This window comes from Trichophyton benhamiae (assembly GCF_000151125.1).
Source record: "Trichophyton benhamiae CBS 112371 chromosome Unknown Abenha-G-c-176a04.f1, whole genome shotgun sequence".
Classification (NCBI taxonomy): domain Eukaryota; kingdom Fungi; phylum Ascomycota; class Eurotiomycetes; order Onygenales; family Arthrodermataceae; genus Trichophyton; species Trichophyton benhamiae.
In genome coordinates, this window is record NW_003315107.1 from 415,677 (window position 1) to 431,895 (window position 16,219).

The 16,219-nt window shown below is 50.5% G+C and overlaps 3 protein-coding genes across 3 annotated transcripts; 1 reads left to right on the plus strand and 2 right to left on the minus strand.

Moving 5' to 3' along the window:
* Positions 1 to 454: 454 nt before the first annotated feature.
* Positions 455 to 4,478, minus strand: ARB_07072 (plasma membrane H(+)ATPase, putative; the record flags this gene model as incomplete). Its single annotated transcript, XM_003014464.1, has 5 exons — positions 455 to 2,740; positions 2,814 to 3,044; positions 3,111 to 3,655; positions 3,693 to 4,160; positions 4,226 to 4,478. The coding sequence occupies 5 exons, from the start codon at positions 4,476 to 4,478 to the stop codon at positions 455 to 457; spliced, it is 3,783 nt and encodes a 1,260-aa protein (XP_003014510.1).
* Positions 4,479 to 9,222: 4,744 nt separating this feature from the next.
* ARB_07073 (uncharacterized protein) lies at positions 9,223 to 10,380 on the plus strand (the record flags this gene model as incomplete). The annotated part of the gene is made up of 4 exons (XM_003014465.1): positions 9,223 to 9,349; positions 9,525 to 9,862; positions 9,897 to 10,074; positions 10,250 to 10,380. 4 exons carry the CDS (start codon positions 9,223 to 9,225, stop codon positions 10,378 to 10,380), a joined length of 774 nt encoding a protein of 257 aa, XP_003014511.1.
* A 933-nt stretch (positions 10,381 to 11,313) lies between these two features.
* On the minus strand, positions 11,314 to 13,479 carry ARB_07074 (uncharacterized protein; the record flags this gene model as incomplete). The annotated part of the gene is made up of 4 exons (XM_003014466.1): positions 11,314 to 11,967; positions 12,032 to 12,200; positions 12,275 to 12,308; positions 12,381 to 13,479. The coding sequence occupies 4 exons, from the start codon at positions 13,477 to 13,479 to the stop codon at positions 11,314 to 11,316; spliced, it is 1,956 nt and encodes a 651-aa protein (XP_003014512.1).
* Between the last annotated feature and the right edge of the window lie 2,740 nt (positions 13,480 to 16,219).

A 16,219-nucleotide genomic window follows, 5' to 3' on the forward strand; every position in this document is an offset into this window, starting at 1 on the left:
AGCCAGAAAAACGAACAGAGGAAAAAGAAAAAGGCAAAAGAAACATAAAGGCAACCCAATCCAGGCATAATACAAGGTATGCATGCATGTATGGTATCCAGTAGAACTTGCCTGTTGCTTTTTATGCACGGATCAAACTACATCACTTCAAAAAAGACTTGCATGCTTGGTATTGGCAAAGGAGGACCAGATTATTTGAATTTTTTCTTTATTTCCGCTCTAAACTGTTTGTTTGTTTGTTAGGCCGGGCCCGGATCCTGCCAGAGTGCGTATATGGGTTCACCAAGCTAGGGTCGTTTGCCGTGCCATGCCAGAGGGGGTAAAATCTGGCCAGCTGTGTCTGTCTGTCTATATGAAGGACAAGCAAAGGGGGAGGGTAAGGGGTGTGTGCGTGAAATTGGTAGTAGTGACAAAGAACAAGAAAAGATGCGCGCAGGGGGGGGTTGTTTGAGCTTTAAACAAGGCAAGAAAAGAGGGAATGCAGCCTCCGGATTAAGATAGCGCGTTTTGGGGAATAGGGGTTATGTTCATTTATGCGCTCTTCTCGTGCTGGGTAGAGACACGTTGGAGGGAGACAACTAGACGAGGATGTTAGTAGCTGAATGGATGCATAGAGTATGTTAGGAGGTGGTGGTGGCTTACCGAAATCTTCGAGAGATCGCTGCTTTTGGCTCTTCTTGGGGCTCTTGCCGTGCATCATGTTGTCGAAGCCAGTGGAGCCCTGGAGGAGGTAGTAGATACCGCCGAGAACGCAGAAGACACCGAAGGAGAAGACCCAGACACGGACGACGGCGACGATGGAGGTCTGACCGCCAACGAACCAGCCGAAGATGGTGAAGAGGGTGGCGATGATGTCAACTACGAGAATAGCACCAGACAACTGCCAGGATGGGATGGAGGACCAGAAAGGACCGTTGGCACGGGTGATGAAGATAAGCCAGTTCTCGGTGAGGGAGATCTCGAGGAAGAGGACGGGGTCGATCTGACCGAAGTTCTGGACGATACCGCCGTCCTTGCCGCCGACGAGCAGAGTGGTGAGGGTGATCCAGGTTCCGATGGCGAGGATGACACCGAGAAGGACGGACATACCCCAGAGCTTGGGCAGGTTCCACTTGACGGGGGTCTTGGAGAAGGGAGCGTTGTCGTAGGCGATGGCCAAGGTAGCGATATCAGCGAAGATAGCGATGAAGACGACAAGCTGGAGGTTGAGAGAGGTGTTGAGGATGGCGATCCAGAGACCCAAGAAGATCTCGAGATGGAGAGACAAGGCGATACGGTAGACGACGTAGGCGTACATACGGTGGAAGATCTGGCGGGAGGTCTTGAGGGCGTCAATGATGGCAGAGAGACCGGGGGCAAGGAAGACGATATCGGCAGCAGATCGGGCGGCGTCAGAGGCACCCTCGACGGCAATACCGGTGTCGGCCTTCTTGAGAGATGGAGCGTCGTTAACACCGTCACCAGTCATGGCAACGAGGTAGCCACGCTGCTGCAGGATCTCGACGACGTTGTACTTGTGCTGGGGGAAGACCTCGGCGAAACCATCGGCAGCCTCGACGAAATCGTAGATGTCAGATCCGGGCATGGTACCGCCACCACCGAGACCGAGACGTTCAGCGTTGTAGATGTTGGTTCCGAGACCGAGCTGGCGGGAGGTTTCACGGGCAATACCGACGGCGTCACCAGTCAACATCTTGATGGAGAGACCGAGGGTCTTGGCTTCGTTGACGGTCTTTGCGGTATCGTGGCGTGGAGGATCGGAGCAAGGCATGATTCCGAGGATCTCCCAAGAGCCCTCACCACGCTTGCGAGCAACACCGAGAGAACGGAAACCACGGGTAGCGAATTCGGCGACCTTGTTCTTGTAGGCGGCGTCAATGTCCTCTGGGATGGGGTGGTCTTCCTCGACGGTCTTGAGAACGAAGAGAGGAGCACCCTTGACACAGATGATGCGCTCACCCTGGGGGCTCTCGACGACGGCAGAGACCTTCTTGGAGACGGGGTCGAAGGGGTGGAACTGGAGGACCTTGTACTGGGTGAGGACGGACTTGGCACGGGGGTAGTAGCGGAGAGACTTGAGGAAGGCCTTGTCAATGGCATCGATACCCTTCTTCTTGCGGGAGGCAGCGAGACAGGCAGTGAGCATGAGGTCCTCGGGGTCGACACCAGAGACGCAGTAGGGCTCAGCGAGAGAGAGCTTGTTCTTGGTCAGGGTTCCGGTCTTGTCAGAGCAGAGAATCTCGACACCAGCGAGGGACTCGATGGCAGAGAGCTTCTGGACGATAGCCTTCTTCTTGGCGAGGTAAGCAGCGCCGACAGCCATGGTGGTGGTGACGACAGCGGGCAGACCGACGGGGACACCGATGATGGTGATGGCCAGGGTGAACTCGAGGATGGTGACGATGCCGTTGGAGCGGTAGAAAGAGGCAACCCAGGCAACGAGCAGGGTGAAGATGACGAGAATGAGCAGGACAGTTCCAATTCCGTTGAGGACCTCGGTGAAGTGACCGCTTCCGGCGGAGGCAGCGTTGACGAGGGCGGCGGCACGACCAACGAAGGTGTTGTCACCGGTGGAGGTGACGACCATGAAGGCCTCACCACGCTTGATGGAGGAGGAAGCGTAGCAGTGGTCTCCCTTGTGCTTGTCGACAGCGAGAGACTCTCCGGTAATGGCAGACTGGTCGACCTGGAGGAAAGCGTCTTCGGTCACAACACGGCCATCAGCAGGAATGATAGTTCCCTAACCTGTTAGCATTTATCTTCTACAGTAACAAGTAGTCTCTGCTGTCAGAGCAAAGATATGGAGTACTCACTTCTTCGACCTGGAGGATATCACCGGGAACGACTTCGGGAGCTTCGACTTCAACAAGACGGCCGTTACGGAGAACGACAGCCTTGAGGGCGAGGGTCTTTTTCAATTCGTCGACAATGGAACCGGCCTGGAACTCCTGGATGAAACCAACACAGGCGTTGAGCAAGAGAAGGGCGCAAATGACACCAAAGTCAACCCAATCTCTCAAACCGGCAGCAAGAATAGCGGCGGCCTATACATTTTGGTTAGTACCAATCAATCAATCAATCAATTGAAGTCCTATGAAGAGAAATCTTACCTCCATGACGAACTGGATGGGTCCGACAAAGTAGGAGAAGAACTTGAGGATGAGGTTCTCCTTCTCCTCCTTCATCTGGTTGAGACCGTACTTCTTGCGGCGGGTGGTGACCTCGGCGTCGGTCAGACCGGTGCGGGTGTCGGTCTGCAGCAGCTCGTCCGGCACGGGACGCTCGCCACCGGGCTGGTCATCGTCCTCCTCGTCGATCTCGTCGATGTGGCCGTCCTGAGACTCGAGGTCGGCAATGAGCTGATCCATGTCCTCGTCCTCCTCGTCGTCCTCGGGCATGGCGCCCTTCTTCTCGTCGAACGCGGCCGAGGTCTGCTGCTGCTGGTGCTGCTGGACCTCATCCTTGTGCTCGCCGCCGAACTGGCCGCTGGGAACAGCAGTGCCGAGATGGTTTGGCGGGACAGGCTGGCCCTGCCCCTGGGCTGCGTGGTCGGCCATTGCGAATGACTTGTTTTCTTTCTTTCTTATTTGAATTGAAAGTGGGTTTTTTTTCTTCGTGGGGTGGTCGTGAGGTTCGGTCGTTAGCTGGTCGTAAGCTGGGAGCTGGTCGGCGATCCTACGTGCTCATCGAACAAGACGCAGTCGCAGTCGCAGTGACTGGCTGGAATTGCAGAGAGGAAGAAGAAAGGGAGGAGAGGGCGAGAAGAGAGAGAAGAAGGGGAGACGCAAGGGGGAGAAGAGAGGATGGCGGGTTAAGAAGAAGAAGAAGAAGAAGAGAAGGAGGAGGAGGGAAGAAGAGAGAGGCAGGAAAAAGAGCGAGGGCGAGCAAGATATAAGAAGAGAAGCCGAGCAGCGCCAGCAGGAGAAATGAAAAGTGGGTGCGACCGCCTGCTGCCCCGGTAAGGTATGGTAAGACGCCCACATAAGACGACACTCGAAAGGTGAGTAACTTTGGTAAGGAGGCGTAAGGATACAGGCGACCCAAGGGAGCTCCAAGGCGTATCCGCGGTAAAACTCGATCGGGACTAGCGCTGAAAAAATAAAAAGAAGAAGAAAAGAAAAGAAAAAAAAAGGAAAAAAAGACCCACTTCTTTTGGAGGCCTTTCCTCTTTCGGCGATGCTGGTGTTGTCACGTCTTGTCACGTCTTGTCACTTTTGGTATTTACCATCATGATACACAGACGAGAGAAGAGCGCAGACAGTAAAGCAGCAGCAGCAATAGTAGAGTGATAGCAGTAGTGATAGTAGTAAGTAAGAGTAGAGTAAAGAAGAGTAAGTGGAAGAGTCGGCTAGGACGGCGGCAGGGCAGAGCAGCAGAAGCCAGTTAGGGAACAGCCAGAGGAAGCCTTGGGCGGAAGTCTTCTCCTCGCTCGACGGACGGCTCTCACGGCCGATATCAGCTCGATCTTTGCTCATCATCCTCTTCCTCCATCTACTACGTCACTTCTACACAAGACTACCTCGTCTGCGTCGCCGTCTACTCCAGGAGTACATCCTCAGACTGCCTCTACCACTCCTCGGCCTTAGAACGGGCCTGAACCGACTCCGACTGACCGACCGGCCTGCCTCCCGAGCCAATAACACTCCCTCTCCCTCCTCCATACGCCTCCATCCATCTCCCTTCCTTTTCCCTCTCCCTCTCCTTACTTATCTTTATCTCCCCCTCCCGCTGCCTATCACCTATCACCATCAATCTTTGTAACGCTGGCCGCTGGTCGCAGTGGAGAGAGCCCACGAACGAAAATTTTCTTTCTCAACCCTCCTCCCCTCCTGTCTCTCTCCACATGGCCTCCCTTACCCGTCTCGCTAGTTAGTTAGTTAAACCACCTTCTTCTTCTTCTTCATATCAAGTCAGAAATTTTCTGACGCTCACTCGCCTCTAAAGCTTGACGGAGTTTCCGTGGTCACGTGAAGGGGACCAGGGAGGCCAAGGACAAGCGGTTTTGACGAGCCTTTGAAGGCGAAACCAAAAAAAAAAAAAAAAAAAAACGTCGACGACGACGAACCAAGCGAGCAGGCAGGACGGACAAGAGAGGAGTCAGTCGTCAGTCAAGTCCCGTATCCCCCATGGGGTTGGCAGGCAGGACAAGGGCAGCCAGCACCCAAGGAAAAAAAAAAAAAAAAAACCAAGGGAACAAGGGTGTTGGTTTCCTCCCTCTCCGCCGTGCCGTGGTTTAGTTAACTACGTGATTGTTAAGAAGTGTGTACGATGTTCAAGTCGTTTACTATACTATGTAGTGAAGGGTCGAAACACTTGGCGAGCTCCCTTTGCGCTCCCTCAATTCGCATCCATGTCGTAGATCCAAGACGAACTCGTCACGATGCCAAGGGGGGAAGGGAAGGAGATCTGAAGGAAGCAGAGGCAGCGTCTCTGGGCGTTGGTTTGGCATGCTGGCTTGTCTGAAGAACCCCAAGAGGTGATGTGCGATGGTAGAGCGCTGATAGTAGCACCTGGGAGACCAGAGACCCTTGGCGAGTCAGCCATGGACGGACACGCAGGCTGAGGCAGGGCTCTCCTGTCTTTTTCTTTCTTATTTGTCTCTTCTTTTGTTTCTCTTTTGTTTGTATGCCTTCTCTCTGCCTCTATCGTTATCTCTACGTATGTATGTACTGCATACTCCATACAAGTATCAACCATAACGAGGTAAATAACTCGGCCGTTACAGCGTCCATCTTTTCTTCTTTTTCTTTCTCTTTCTTCTCTCTCTTCTTTTTCTTCCCGACGAGATCAATTGCTTGTTCTTGCTTATCTGCCCCCCTCCGACCCTGCCTGCCGACCGAATCAGACTCACCTCTTTTGCTTGCTCACCTTTCTTTTCCTCACTTTTTTATACCTCGTCGGAAGTCTCAAACTGACCGCATAATAACCAACACTAACCAGGTACGGTACCTACCTAAGTACCTAGAAAGAGGCCCCGCTGACTAAGGATGCTAACTTTTTCTCCTTGGGACTGGCCGTTCAAAACCAAAAAGAAAAACTCCCTTCGGCAAGTTCGGCAAACTCGCTCGACTTGACGCCTCGACTTCCTCTTAACCTCTAAGAGTAAAAGAAAAAAGTCCTCAACTTCGGAGCTAAAGGTGGTGAAAAAGCAAGCAGGGCCAGAAGGGGAAATAATCCTCCACCCCACGGAGACGGAGAAGAAGGGGCCTTGCTTAAGGTTAAGATAGAGAGAAGGCCAGTCAGTCGTAGGACTCCGTAGTAGTAGTATCAGTGTTAAGGTCAGGCTGTCCCGAAAGACTGATTCTGCATGATCGGAGTTGGTTGACTAGCAGAAAAGAAGGTTAGGCTGGCTCGTACTTAAAAAAAAAAGGACGCGGATGTAACGCGACGACGGGAGTTTATGACGGGAAGCCTGAAGCCTGAAGCCTTACCAGAGAGACAGACAGACAGACACTTTGACTGCTCCTGTTAACGAGCTAGCTTTAGTCGGTGGCTGATCGTTGCTTTTGAAAGGTTATGCCGGAGTAATAATGTTAGCTGCAGGCCAGGTTACTTTACTTTAGGGTGCTTCAACTTCCATCCATCAGGTGATTGTCGATGACGGCCTCTAATGCAGCTGCGCTCATTGGTCAATGGCTGGCTTGCATCTTGCTTCTGCCGTCAAACAGTCAGCTATTTTCCTTACTTTCTCAAGGTCTATCTATAGACGCTGTTAATACTCACTCAAACCTGGGCCATTGGTAGAAGTAGTTACTTAATAATGCCATGCTATGCCATGCCATGCCACCCTCAGCGGGTAAACGTGGAGTACCTCGTTAGGTTAACTATCCAGCAGGTACCTCCTGTACAAAGAGGCAAAACCGAGAAAACTCCTCCATCGATGCGGTGTAGATGGATGGAATGGAATGGAATGCGAGAGCCACTCGGGGACTCGTTGCCGGGCCTTTTTTTTTTTTTTTTACTTCTTCTTCTCTTCTCTTCTTCCTCTGTCTGTGCAGAACCGGCCGGCAGGATGACACACCTAGCTCACACGACCGCCTGCTCAACTTAATCGACGAGGGATGGAAACAGCGGCACTTGGCCATCTTCTTCCAGTCCCCGTAGATTTGGGGCGTTGGGGGGCGTCGTTCCTTTTTTTTTTTCATCTCTCATCTTTTCTTTTTTGCCTTGTCAAATCTCTTTGCTTTCCTCTCTTCCTTGCTTTTGTTTGTTATACATAGATTACCGTTTTGCCTGTGCGTCGGGCATGAGATGGACGGCGGACGGCGGACGTGGACGTGGGCATGGACGGGTTTGCAAGCCATGTCCCATGCCCCATGTCCCCCCAGCCATGCCCATGCCATGCTAGCGTCTAGTTATATGCCGGGCGGCCACGCTGACATGTTCAACAACTCAGTGTGTAAGTAAATAATAATAATAGTTATGGACAGGCATGGTTATATCGGTCGGTACGGGCCCGTCCATGCGTGCGAGAAAAGTGTCACCGGACTCTCTCTTCTCTGGCTCTGGCTCTGGCTCTGGCACCTCGTTTCTTCTTTTTCTCCCTCCATATCTATCTTCCTTCCTGCACCCCAGTCGAGGTTCAAAGCGTCATCTCACATCTTAACTTTTTTACGCTTCCTTTCCGCCCTTTTTTTGCTCCCAATCCAACGGTCTCCGGCTCTGGCTCCGGCTGGCGCGGATGTCGAGCAGAAGTCTCTTTTTTTCTCCTTCTAGCCTGTGCACTCTGACACGGCGTATATCCCGCAATTGCCATTCAACTCGTCACCGTAGTTATATGGCTATCAATTGCGTCTGCCGGCCGGCCCGCCATCTCGGAGAGATACGGCTTCCACAACAACAACAACAACAGCAACAACAAACAAGCAAGATAGCGATAATGCACATCAATGCTTTAGAAGCCAGTAGAATCGCCAAGCCGGGTAGACGAGCAAGACAAGACTCGTTCTCCTCAATCTCTCCCCATACTTGTTAGGCAGTGCTCCGTAGTAGTAGTATTATTCTTGAAGTATTATTATATGGGACCAAGCCCTACGCTAACGGCGTCGGGGTCTGGTTAGGTGACGGTTGAATGGGTCGTCCGGTGTTCCCCTTGGAGAGAGTGAAGCGAGCGAGCCTCTTCTTCGTCTTCTTCTTCTTCTTGCCTTCGTTTTCTGCTGCTTCAAAGCTGGGACGGACGGGGGCGGGTCAGGAAGGATTTCCGCGGGCCTTGGAAACAAGCAAGCCAGCGCAAAAAAAAAAATAAAATAAAATAAAAAATAAAAAAAATAAAAATTCACACGAATCACGAAAATGCCGCAAAGGTCGCAAGATGAATCAAAGTTTTCATCCACCTCCCAAGCGTCGCTTCTTCTCTCTACTTCTCTCTGTCTCGCTCTTCGTCTTCAATGCTGGCTGGCTGGCTGGCTCTGTGTTGTCTCGCTTTTCCCGCCTTCTTCGCGTCTTCTAGAAAAGCTTGCCTGCGGTCTTGTGTCGTTTTATTCACGCATTATTATGCAGGCGTCTTCTTCTCTGCTGCCGCTGCCGCTGCTGCTGCTGCCGTGTATGTAACTAATAGTGTATGGAGACGGGCCTCATCATTTCGGGTGCTTGCTAGCTAGTGCTGTGCTGTGCTGCAACTCCTCTGCTGCTGTAACTGTTGCAGTAACTAGCAGCCATTATTGTGAGACGGTGACCTCATCGCGGCCATAAGATGTTCGTCTATATTATTGCTATCCACCGTCTCAAGAGAGAGCTAGGTAAGTCTCGCTGTTTATCCCTCTCCCGTTGCCATCGTAACGGGGCCTACCTATTAATATTTTCTCGGGGTGGTCCATGCCCAGGTGTCATCGGTGATGCATGCAAATCATCAATCGAAGCAGCTAGCGAGTCTGGTATGCCTTGGGGAGAGGCCGTGCCGGTCAATCAGAGCAGAGAGCTTCCTCCGCTTCGTCTGGCCTACCCTTGACGCTCCTTGCAGCTGTCTTTTCTTTTCTTTTTCTTTTCTTTTTTTCTTTCTCTTTTAAATATTCCCTTACTTTAGGCCCTCCTCTCTGGGGAGAACAGGCGCCATTTCCGACAGAAGTACTTATACGATGGAGGAGGACCCCCAGGCGTATCTTGGGGCGTAATCCCCATGAATAATGACGAGCAATAACGCTGTAAAGTAATCTGGGCATGTCCGCCAGTACTCTGTAATGTACGGAGTAACAAAGCCTCGTATCGCTCTCCCGCTGCACTTTAATGACGATTATTACCTCATCTCTCTCTATTCTCGCTCGCTCGCTCGAGCTTGAGCTCCTTCTTCAAGAGTTAATAGTGTACTGTATGTACCCGTATCAAATACTCGGTACCATACACACCCCGTATGGTACGTATGGCCCGTATGTAAGTAATAAAGCTGCTGTATGTAACCTGCAGGACGGGACTAGCTCGCGGTAGTCAAGGAAGAGCAGGACAAAAGGACAGGGGGGGCGAAAGAAGATGAAGGATAGCTTCCCCCAAGCTCCCACAAAGCAAGTCATGATGACACCTCGCTTGCCCAGCACCAGCACCACCACCACCACCACCAAGCAAAGCACAGCCGCTCAAAGCTGGACCAAGACGCCCTCCAGCCATCCTTGACCCCTTTATCCGCCCAATTGACCTGCCAATGCCTCCCTCCTCCTCCCCTTTTTATTCCCAATTAAATATTTCGCAGATCGTGCTCGGCGCAAGCATTGGCGACGACCAGGCGGCGGCGGGAGGGGGGACGAGGGAAAGGAAGGGCGAGCAGCAAGGAAAAACGAATAACTCGACTATGAAGGGGGGAGGAGGAGGAGGAGGAGGAGGAAGCTTGCCCCAAGCTGTTTGTTCGCTCCCTCGTCATGCTGCAGATGTCGACGTGGGTTGGTCGGTGGAGTCCCATGGGCAGTTAGGAAATGAATTTTGAAACTGCGACCATTGCCTTTTCTCGTGCTGCCATTGGTCCACTTGCGCTGGGCTGCATATTGCTTTGCCAGGGGTCAGCAAAGGGGACGAGCAGATGCGTGTTTGGCGGCGGGCGTCGGTTCTGGTGGTTCTTCTGGGTGGTGATACTCTTGGGTCTGGGGCTTGGTAGGAGTTGCTCCGGCGAGTCAAGTAGTGTTATCTCACTCTCTCTCCCCCTCCCTCGCCCCCCATTTATACTTATATCCATATATCCATTATTGATTATATCATAAGTGTATCCGTACCTAGCTTGTGGATGGGCATGCTGGGCTCTAGTAACCTAACTACCTAAGTTTGTTAGTTACGTCCGAGATCAGCAAAACAATAACATATGAATATAAACAAAACAAGCTACCCGAGCCCTTTTGCTTCTTCTTCTTCGTCTTCGTCTTCGGTTTCGGCTTCAACCTTTGGTCGACTCCCTCGCATTGAGAGAGGAGGATGAAGAAGCAAAAAAGGGTAACGAAAAAGAAATGAACCCAGCATGCGCTCAGTGATGGGGGGGTTGGACGATGGGTGGCCTTCGTGCTACAGATAAGCAATGAACAAGCACTTCGTGAAGCGTGGCGATGTTCCCACTTTTTTGTTCCCATGACGTTCGCGGAGACGGATAGCTGCTGCTCACCTCCCTCGGTACGACGATACTATGACGCTGCAGCTTGCTCCATACTTTACTTCAGGTGTTATTTTTATACCCGACCTACTTATGCGGTGTCCTCAACTACGCAGAAGCAAAAGAAAAAAAAAAAAAAGGCACTGCGAGAAGCTGCAAGTTAAGACGAGGTGATCTACACGTGATGAAGCTTAGCTAAGCTTGTTCTCTTTTTACGGCTGGACGGGACGGATGATGAAGAAAAGAATTAGATAGCAATTGCTTTGGATTTGCCATTACATATGTGCCCCAAGTAAATAAGGTGATTGAGAGAAGCAAAAAGGTTAAATACTGTACAAGACTTGAAGAGGAGGAAAGGCGAAAGAAGAAGAAGAAGAAGGGAGAAAGCCACTGACACGCCAGGAAAAGGGAACAAGAAGATAGGGGAAGAACAGATCAATCAATTACACAAAGCAAGAAGAAATGGAAGGGATGCAAAAGTAAGCTCAAACGCCGGCCTGGGTTAAGTAAGTAGAACAGCAAGTCGAGGGAAAAAAAGGGGTATTTATTTTGTTGCAGAGAGAGGGTTGTTCTGGTTCATTCGCGACTGGCACACCGCGAACTAGCTCGGATTGTTTTTTTTTGGGGAAGAAAGCATTTCCTTGACCGAAGGTTTGGAGACTCTTTTAAAAACGCCATGGAGGTATACCGTATACTGATGTCATGCATGGGAGACGGAGGGGGAGGCCGTTTCAACGTTCTGTTCCTACTATTCACTGGCCCTGTGCATTTGACTGTGATGGGGCTCCGGTGGTAGACGTCTGCGTGCCTGGAAGTATGAACCCAGGCGGGAACATTGGCATTCCAGGGAACGAGAAGCCGAACCCTGGAACGGCTGGAGGAACTCCTATAGCATTGGCGTTGGGCCCAGAGGCAGAGTCACGGTCTCGGTCGCGGTCATGGTCACCGCTACCACTGCCACTACCGCTATTGTGGCTGTCGTCACCACCACTTCCTCCTCCTCCTCCGCCGCCACCACCGCCGCCGCCGCTGCGTTCGTTGCGGCGGAAGCGCTCATGGCTATATCGGCTCGACTGGGGCCCACGCTTGCCTCCCTGGTCGGTTGCCATGCGTCGGCTGATGGCTGTTTTGGTTGTTTCAGTTAGTCTACATGCAAAACACAAAGTAGAAGGTTCCAGGCCCTTTAGGTTTTTGTACGTACCCTTGGAAGATACACCGGCTCCAATCTCGATATCGGGCTCTTCAACTACCATTCCATTCTCTATGGGCTTGCCGCCAGTCCCACCGTACTCTGCAGTAAGGAGCCATTTGCGGTCGGCTTCAGTCAGCCGGTCAACGGGTATTATGCTGACTCCAGTATGATAATCACTGCAGTCTCGGGGACCAAATCCAACTCCCCAGCGTGTCTAGAATAACTCAAGGTTAGGCCACCAGGCTATTTATATGCGGGCAAACGGATGTATGACTTACTCTAAGCTGCATGTCTCCGGATTTGTACTGCTCCATTCCTTCGCGGGCATTCATGGCATCGCGCCGGTTGACCATCTTGACGAACGCATGTCGTTTGTCATTGTTGACAATGCATGTCTGAACTGTGCCGTAGCGGGAGAAGAGCGATCGGAGATGAGATTCAGTTGAGCTAATCGCCCCGTGTGTTAAAAAGACAATCTTTCAAATCATAGACATAAACAAGCAGGATGTACTGGTACTTACGTTACACCACCAACGAATAATGTCCGGCTCAGAACTATATAATATACACGTTAGCTCCTTGTTTCATATAGACGCATAGGACTAATAAAGAGATCTATAAACGAACCTTTAATGTTTCCGTCTCCAATGGAATAGTCATAGTCAATGAACTTCGGTCCCGGAGGAGGGAGGTTACTCTCCTTGCGAGGACTAGGGCTTCGACGGCGTCTACCGGGTGGACTGCGCTGACGGTACTCGTTCCCTCGCCGGCCTCCTCTACCGTGCTCACCGCGGCTACGGCCAGGAGAGTCACCATGATATTCACCATACACAGGGCTATCGCGCCGACGAGGGGGGGAAACATCACGCCGTCTATCCCATCCAGGAGACCGTGAACGGCGACGATACTGGCCTGGTGGAGAGCGGGTGTCCCGGTCTCTGTCACGTGATGAGTTCTCGGGCTGCTGCGCATTTGCTCCCCAAGCATTCTGATTCGCTGCGGGCATCTGGCCAAAGGCTGCCAGTGCAGCAGGATTCATATTACCCATTCCACCTGCGTTGGCTGCGTTGGAAAGATTTAAAATTTGAAGAGCTGTAGCCCACTGTTCCTGTGGAATACCCTGTGCAGCAAGAAGCTGGATCAGATTTAATTGCTGAAGGGGGTCTGGAGTAACAGGAGTTGGGGCGGCTGGCTGTTGCTGCTGAGGTTGCTGCTGCTGTATCAATTGTGCAAGCGGATTCTGACCAGGATAAGCACCTGCACCTGCGCCTGCACCTGCAGCCTGACCTTGGGGTTGGTTTTGGAACATGTTTTGGGCGGTATTGGCCAGACCTGGGAATTGGGCGGCAAGATTTCCAGCAAAGGGGTTTACGGACTGCCCGTTAGATTGAAGTGCAGTCTGGTCTACAGGCGGTGCATTTGTTTGCGGGACTGCAGCCTGTGTGTTTAATACATTACTTGTGCTAGTCTGTGTTGCTGGGGCGGCGGGAGCGACTGGGGCGGCTGTGTTTTGCTTTGCCATTTCAGCAAGCGCTTTCAAAATGCTTGATGTGTCAGGAACAGCAGCACCTCCAGCAGGAGCTGCAGGAGCCGGCTGTTGGCCTGATCCACCGAACGCAAAGGAATTTGGAGCCGGTGACCCTTCTGGTGTTGTGGATTCAACGTCTAAGAAAGTTGCGTGTACATTAGAAAAAAATGTTCGTCCATTGTTATAACTTACAGCCATTCGAGTTCCCCCCAAGTATAGAATCCCATGGCTGTATTAAAAACCACTTCTCTAAAACCAATGGGGATGAACTCAGAGGGCGTTTTTCCAAGGGGGCATTTTCTTACTTTGAGATACTGGAGCATTTAGCTTGTCTTTGAACGATTGGAGCATGGGAGCTGGAAATGTGTATCCTCGCTCCCAGATGTCCACCAACTTTTTGATTTTGTCCTAAATTAAAAAAAACCGGATATACGTAAGTGGGAATTATTCAGCCACAGCATGATATATGACCTATTGTTCAAGAAGGGCAGCGGATATAAAATCATAAGTATAAGGGGAGAAAAGGAGTTTCGTGATACGGTGATTTAGGCGTCTTAAGGCAACGCCATGCTGGCGGATGCCTAGGTCTATCATATTCTGCACTGCAGGGGAGATTTTGCTTTCCACCTTGCAGGAGATATTGAGTCTGATTCATGTCTAAGAGTACGCGTACCTTTTGGTCTTCAGGAGCATTGTTTATGATATCAGTCATGAGGACTGGGAGAAGCTCGGTCACTCGGTTAACGCCTGCAGCATACGTTCCATCCGGAGCACTGCCGCCAATCTGCTGGCCAGCCTTGCGTGCTAATTCTACCCATTGTCGAGTTACAGAGTCTACGACATAGAGTACGCCCAACTTGTGTGTCCCCGGTGCTCGCTTAAAATGGGTATAGATCTTTTGTATCAACACCGATTCGGACTATATAGAGAAGAGAAGAAAGAAGTTAGTTAGGGTCCTTCTAGTCATAAAGAGCTTGCAAGAAGTGAGAGTGTCAGGAGAGTATTGCGTATGACTAACCTGAACATTGGCAGTACACAATGAAGTAATGCCGTTAATTTTGGATCCAGACACACCAGGGGGCTTCAAGGAAAGCATAGAATGGAGATAGCCATCCAGCTCTGCTACTGCAGAAGACATGGCTGATAGAGGCTGCTACCGATTTTATGTGAATAGGATGTGAAAGCTAGTACTTGCAAATATGGCTGGTTTTGGGCTGGTATCTGCAGGTTCTTTGGGACCGGAAGATTCCACACTATGTTGTATCTTGTATCTACTGAGAGTAGGAAAGCTATCCGTGATCCAGTAGATAAGGTCTCTATTTGACGCTTGATGGGTGATCTTGTCACTACAGTCCCGGCCACAAGCAGCAGGCTCAGAGAAAAAAGGGCCTACGGCCGGTTGTTCCACTATCAGTTTCAAGAAAGAAGACAGAAAAGATCCAAGCAGGCCAGATACAAGTGATAAGACAGCCTGTCTGCTAATATTAGGCGATGAAAAGTGTTCAAAGAAAGAGAAAAGGGTGATGAAGACAGGAGTTGTTGGGCGCTGGTGAGAAAGGTTTTTCTCTCTTGCAAGTTTCAAGGAGAAGGAAGAAATTTGGCTGTCCTAGACTAACCTAAACAGGAAGGTATGGTCAGGTGACAATGGCGACATGGTCATGTGACTCATGTGATTACGATTATGTAATTGGAATAGAGTTTAACTCGACCTTCAGGCTGATACTCTTTAAGGATGGGGCTCTGGTTCGCTTAAGCTATAGAATACCTCTGATTCCAGATACAAAAGGTCCTTTTATAACTCGCTACTTATTGCCCTGAACTTGGAGTGAGTGTTTGCCTGTCTTGATGAGGCTGCTAGGAGATGAATTCCCACTACCTCTGTACCAAATACCCTCGAACAAGCCCAAGCTAGATACCCCCTAATACGGTTCTACTGAGAGCAGATTCTTTCTCCTGGTTATGGGATAAAATTTCAGGATTGTGGAAGCCAGCGCCCTAAGACAAGGAAACCGAGGCTTCGTCATACAATGGGTTTGCTCATGAGTGGACATGATCAGCCTGTAGTTAGGGCCATACAAAAAGGGCTTCCTCTCGATCATGATAAACCATGTAGGCGATAGCGGAATGAGCTAAATACAAACCATGTTGGTAGCACGGCCTCCAAATTCCCAAAGCAGGTAAAGAATTAGGGAGACTTTAGTTGTTATATTAAACCACCAGACAATCGCCCTGAAACCACAGCTCGGAGAATGTGATCATATAGACGTCGTTTCAAGCAACGCCGTGATAATTCGCTCTTCTCACTTGAGAAATCTCCGTGGGAAGCATAAAAATTAGCTGCTACCATGAAGCGTGCCTGATTACCTTGCGGTTATTTCCCTCGTGGTGCTTGAATCCTTATAGGTTGATCGTACAATGCTCGTCCACCTATTACCACCAGCAAAACTCATTAAGCTGCATAAAGATTTTTCGTTCATTCGAATAATATATATATCCGGATCTTGAGCCTTAAACTGCCATACCCACAATGTATTTCTATACCATTATCCTACCTCAGGAACAGTTTCTCATTCACTTGTTGAGGCCTACATGGGAAGATGACAGGATGGTTTTTATCTTAGAATTGATATGTGGCAGCGAGCGTCCTTGAGCTTAAGATACTCCTTCCCTTTCGTTAAAGACTGTGGGATTCTCCTTCCAGATCTGTGATGGAATGTTTATTTATTTGTTTACTCTAGAAATTCCCTATAGCAGAAGTCACTAGTATGATCTCGGTTGCACCTTCCCACCTTTCTACCATGATTCTACCGTTTTACTATTGACTCTTTCCTTTCAAGGGGCCACAGCTGTAAGTAAACAATTAGGGAGGAAGTCCATCTACCTGCAATGTAAAATATTAATGTAGATTAGAAACGGAAGGGAGAACCAGCCTGAGGCC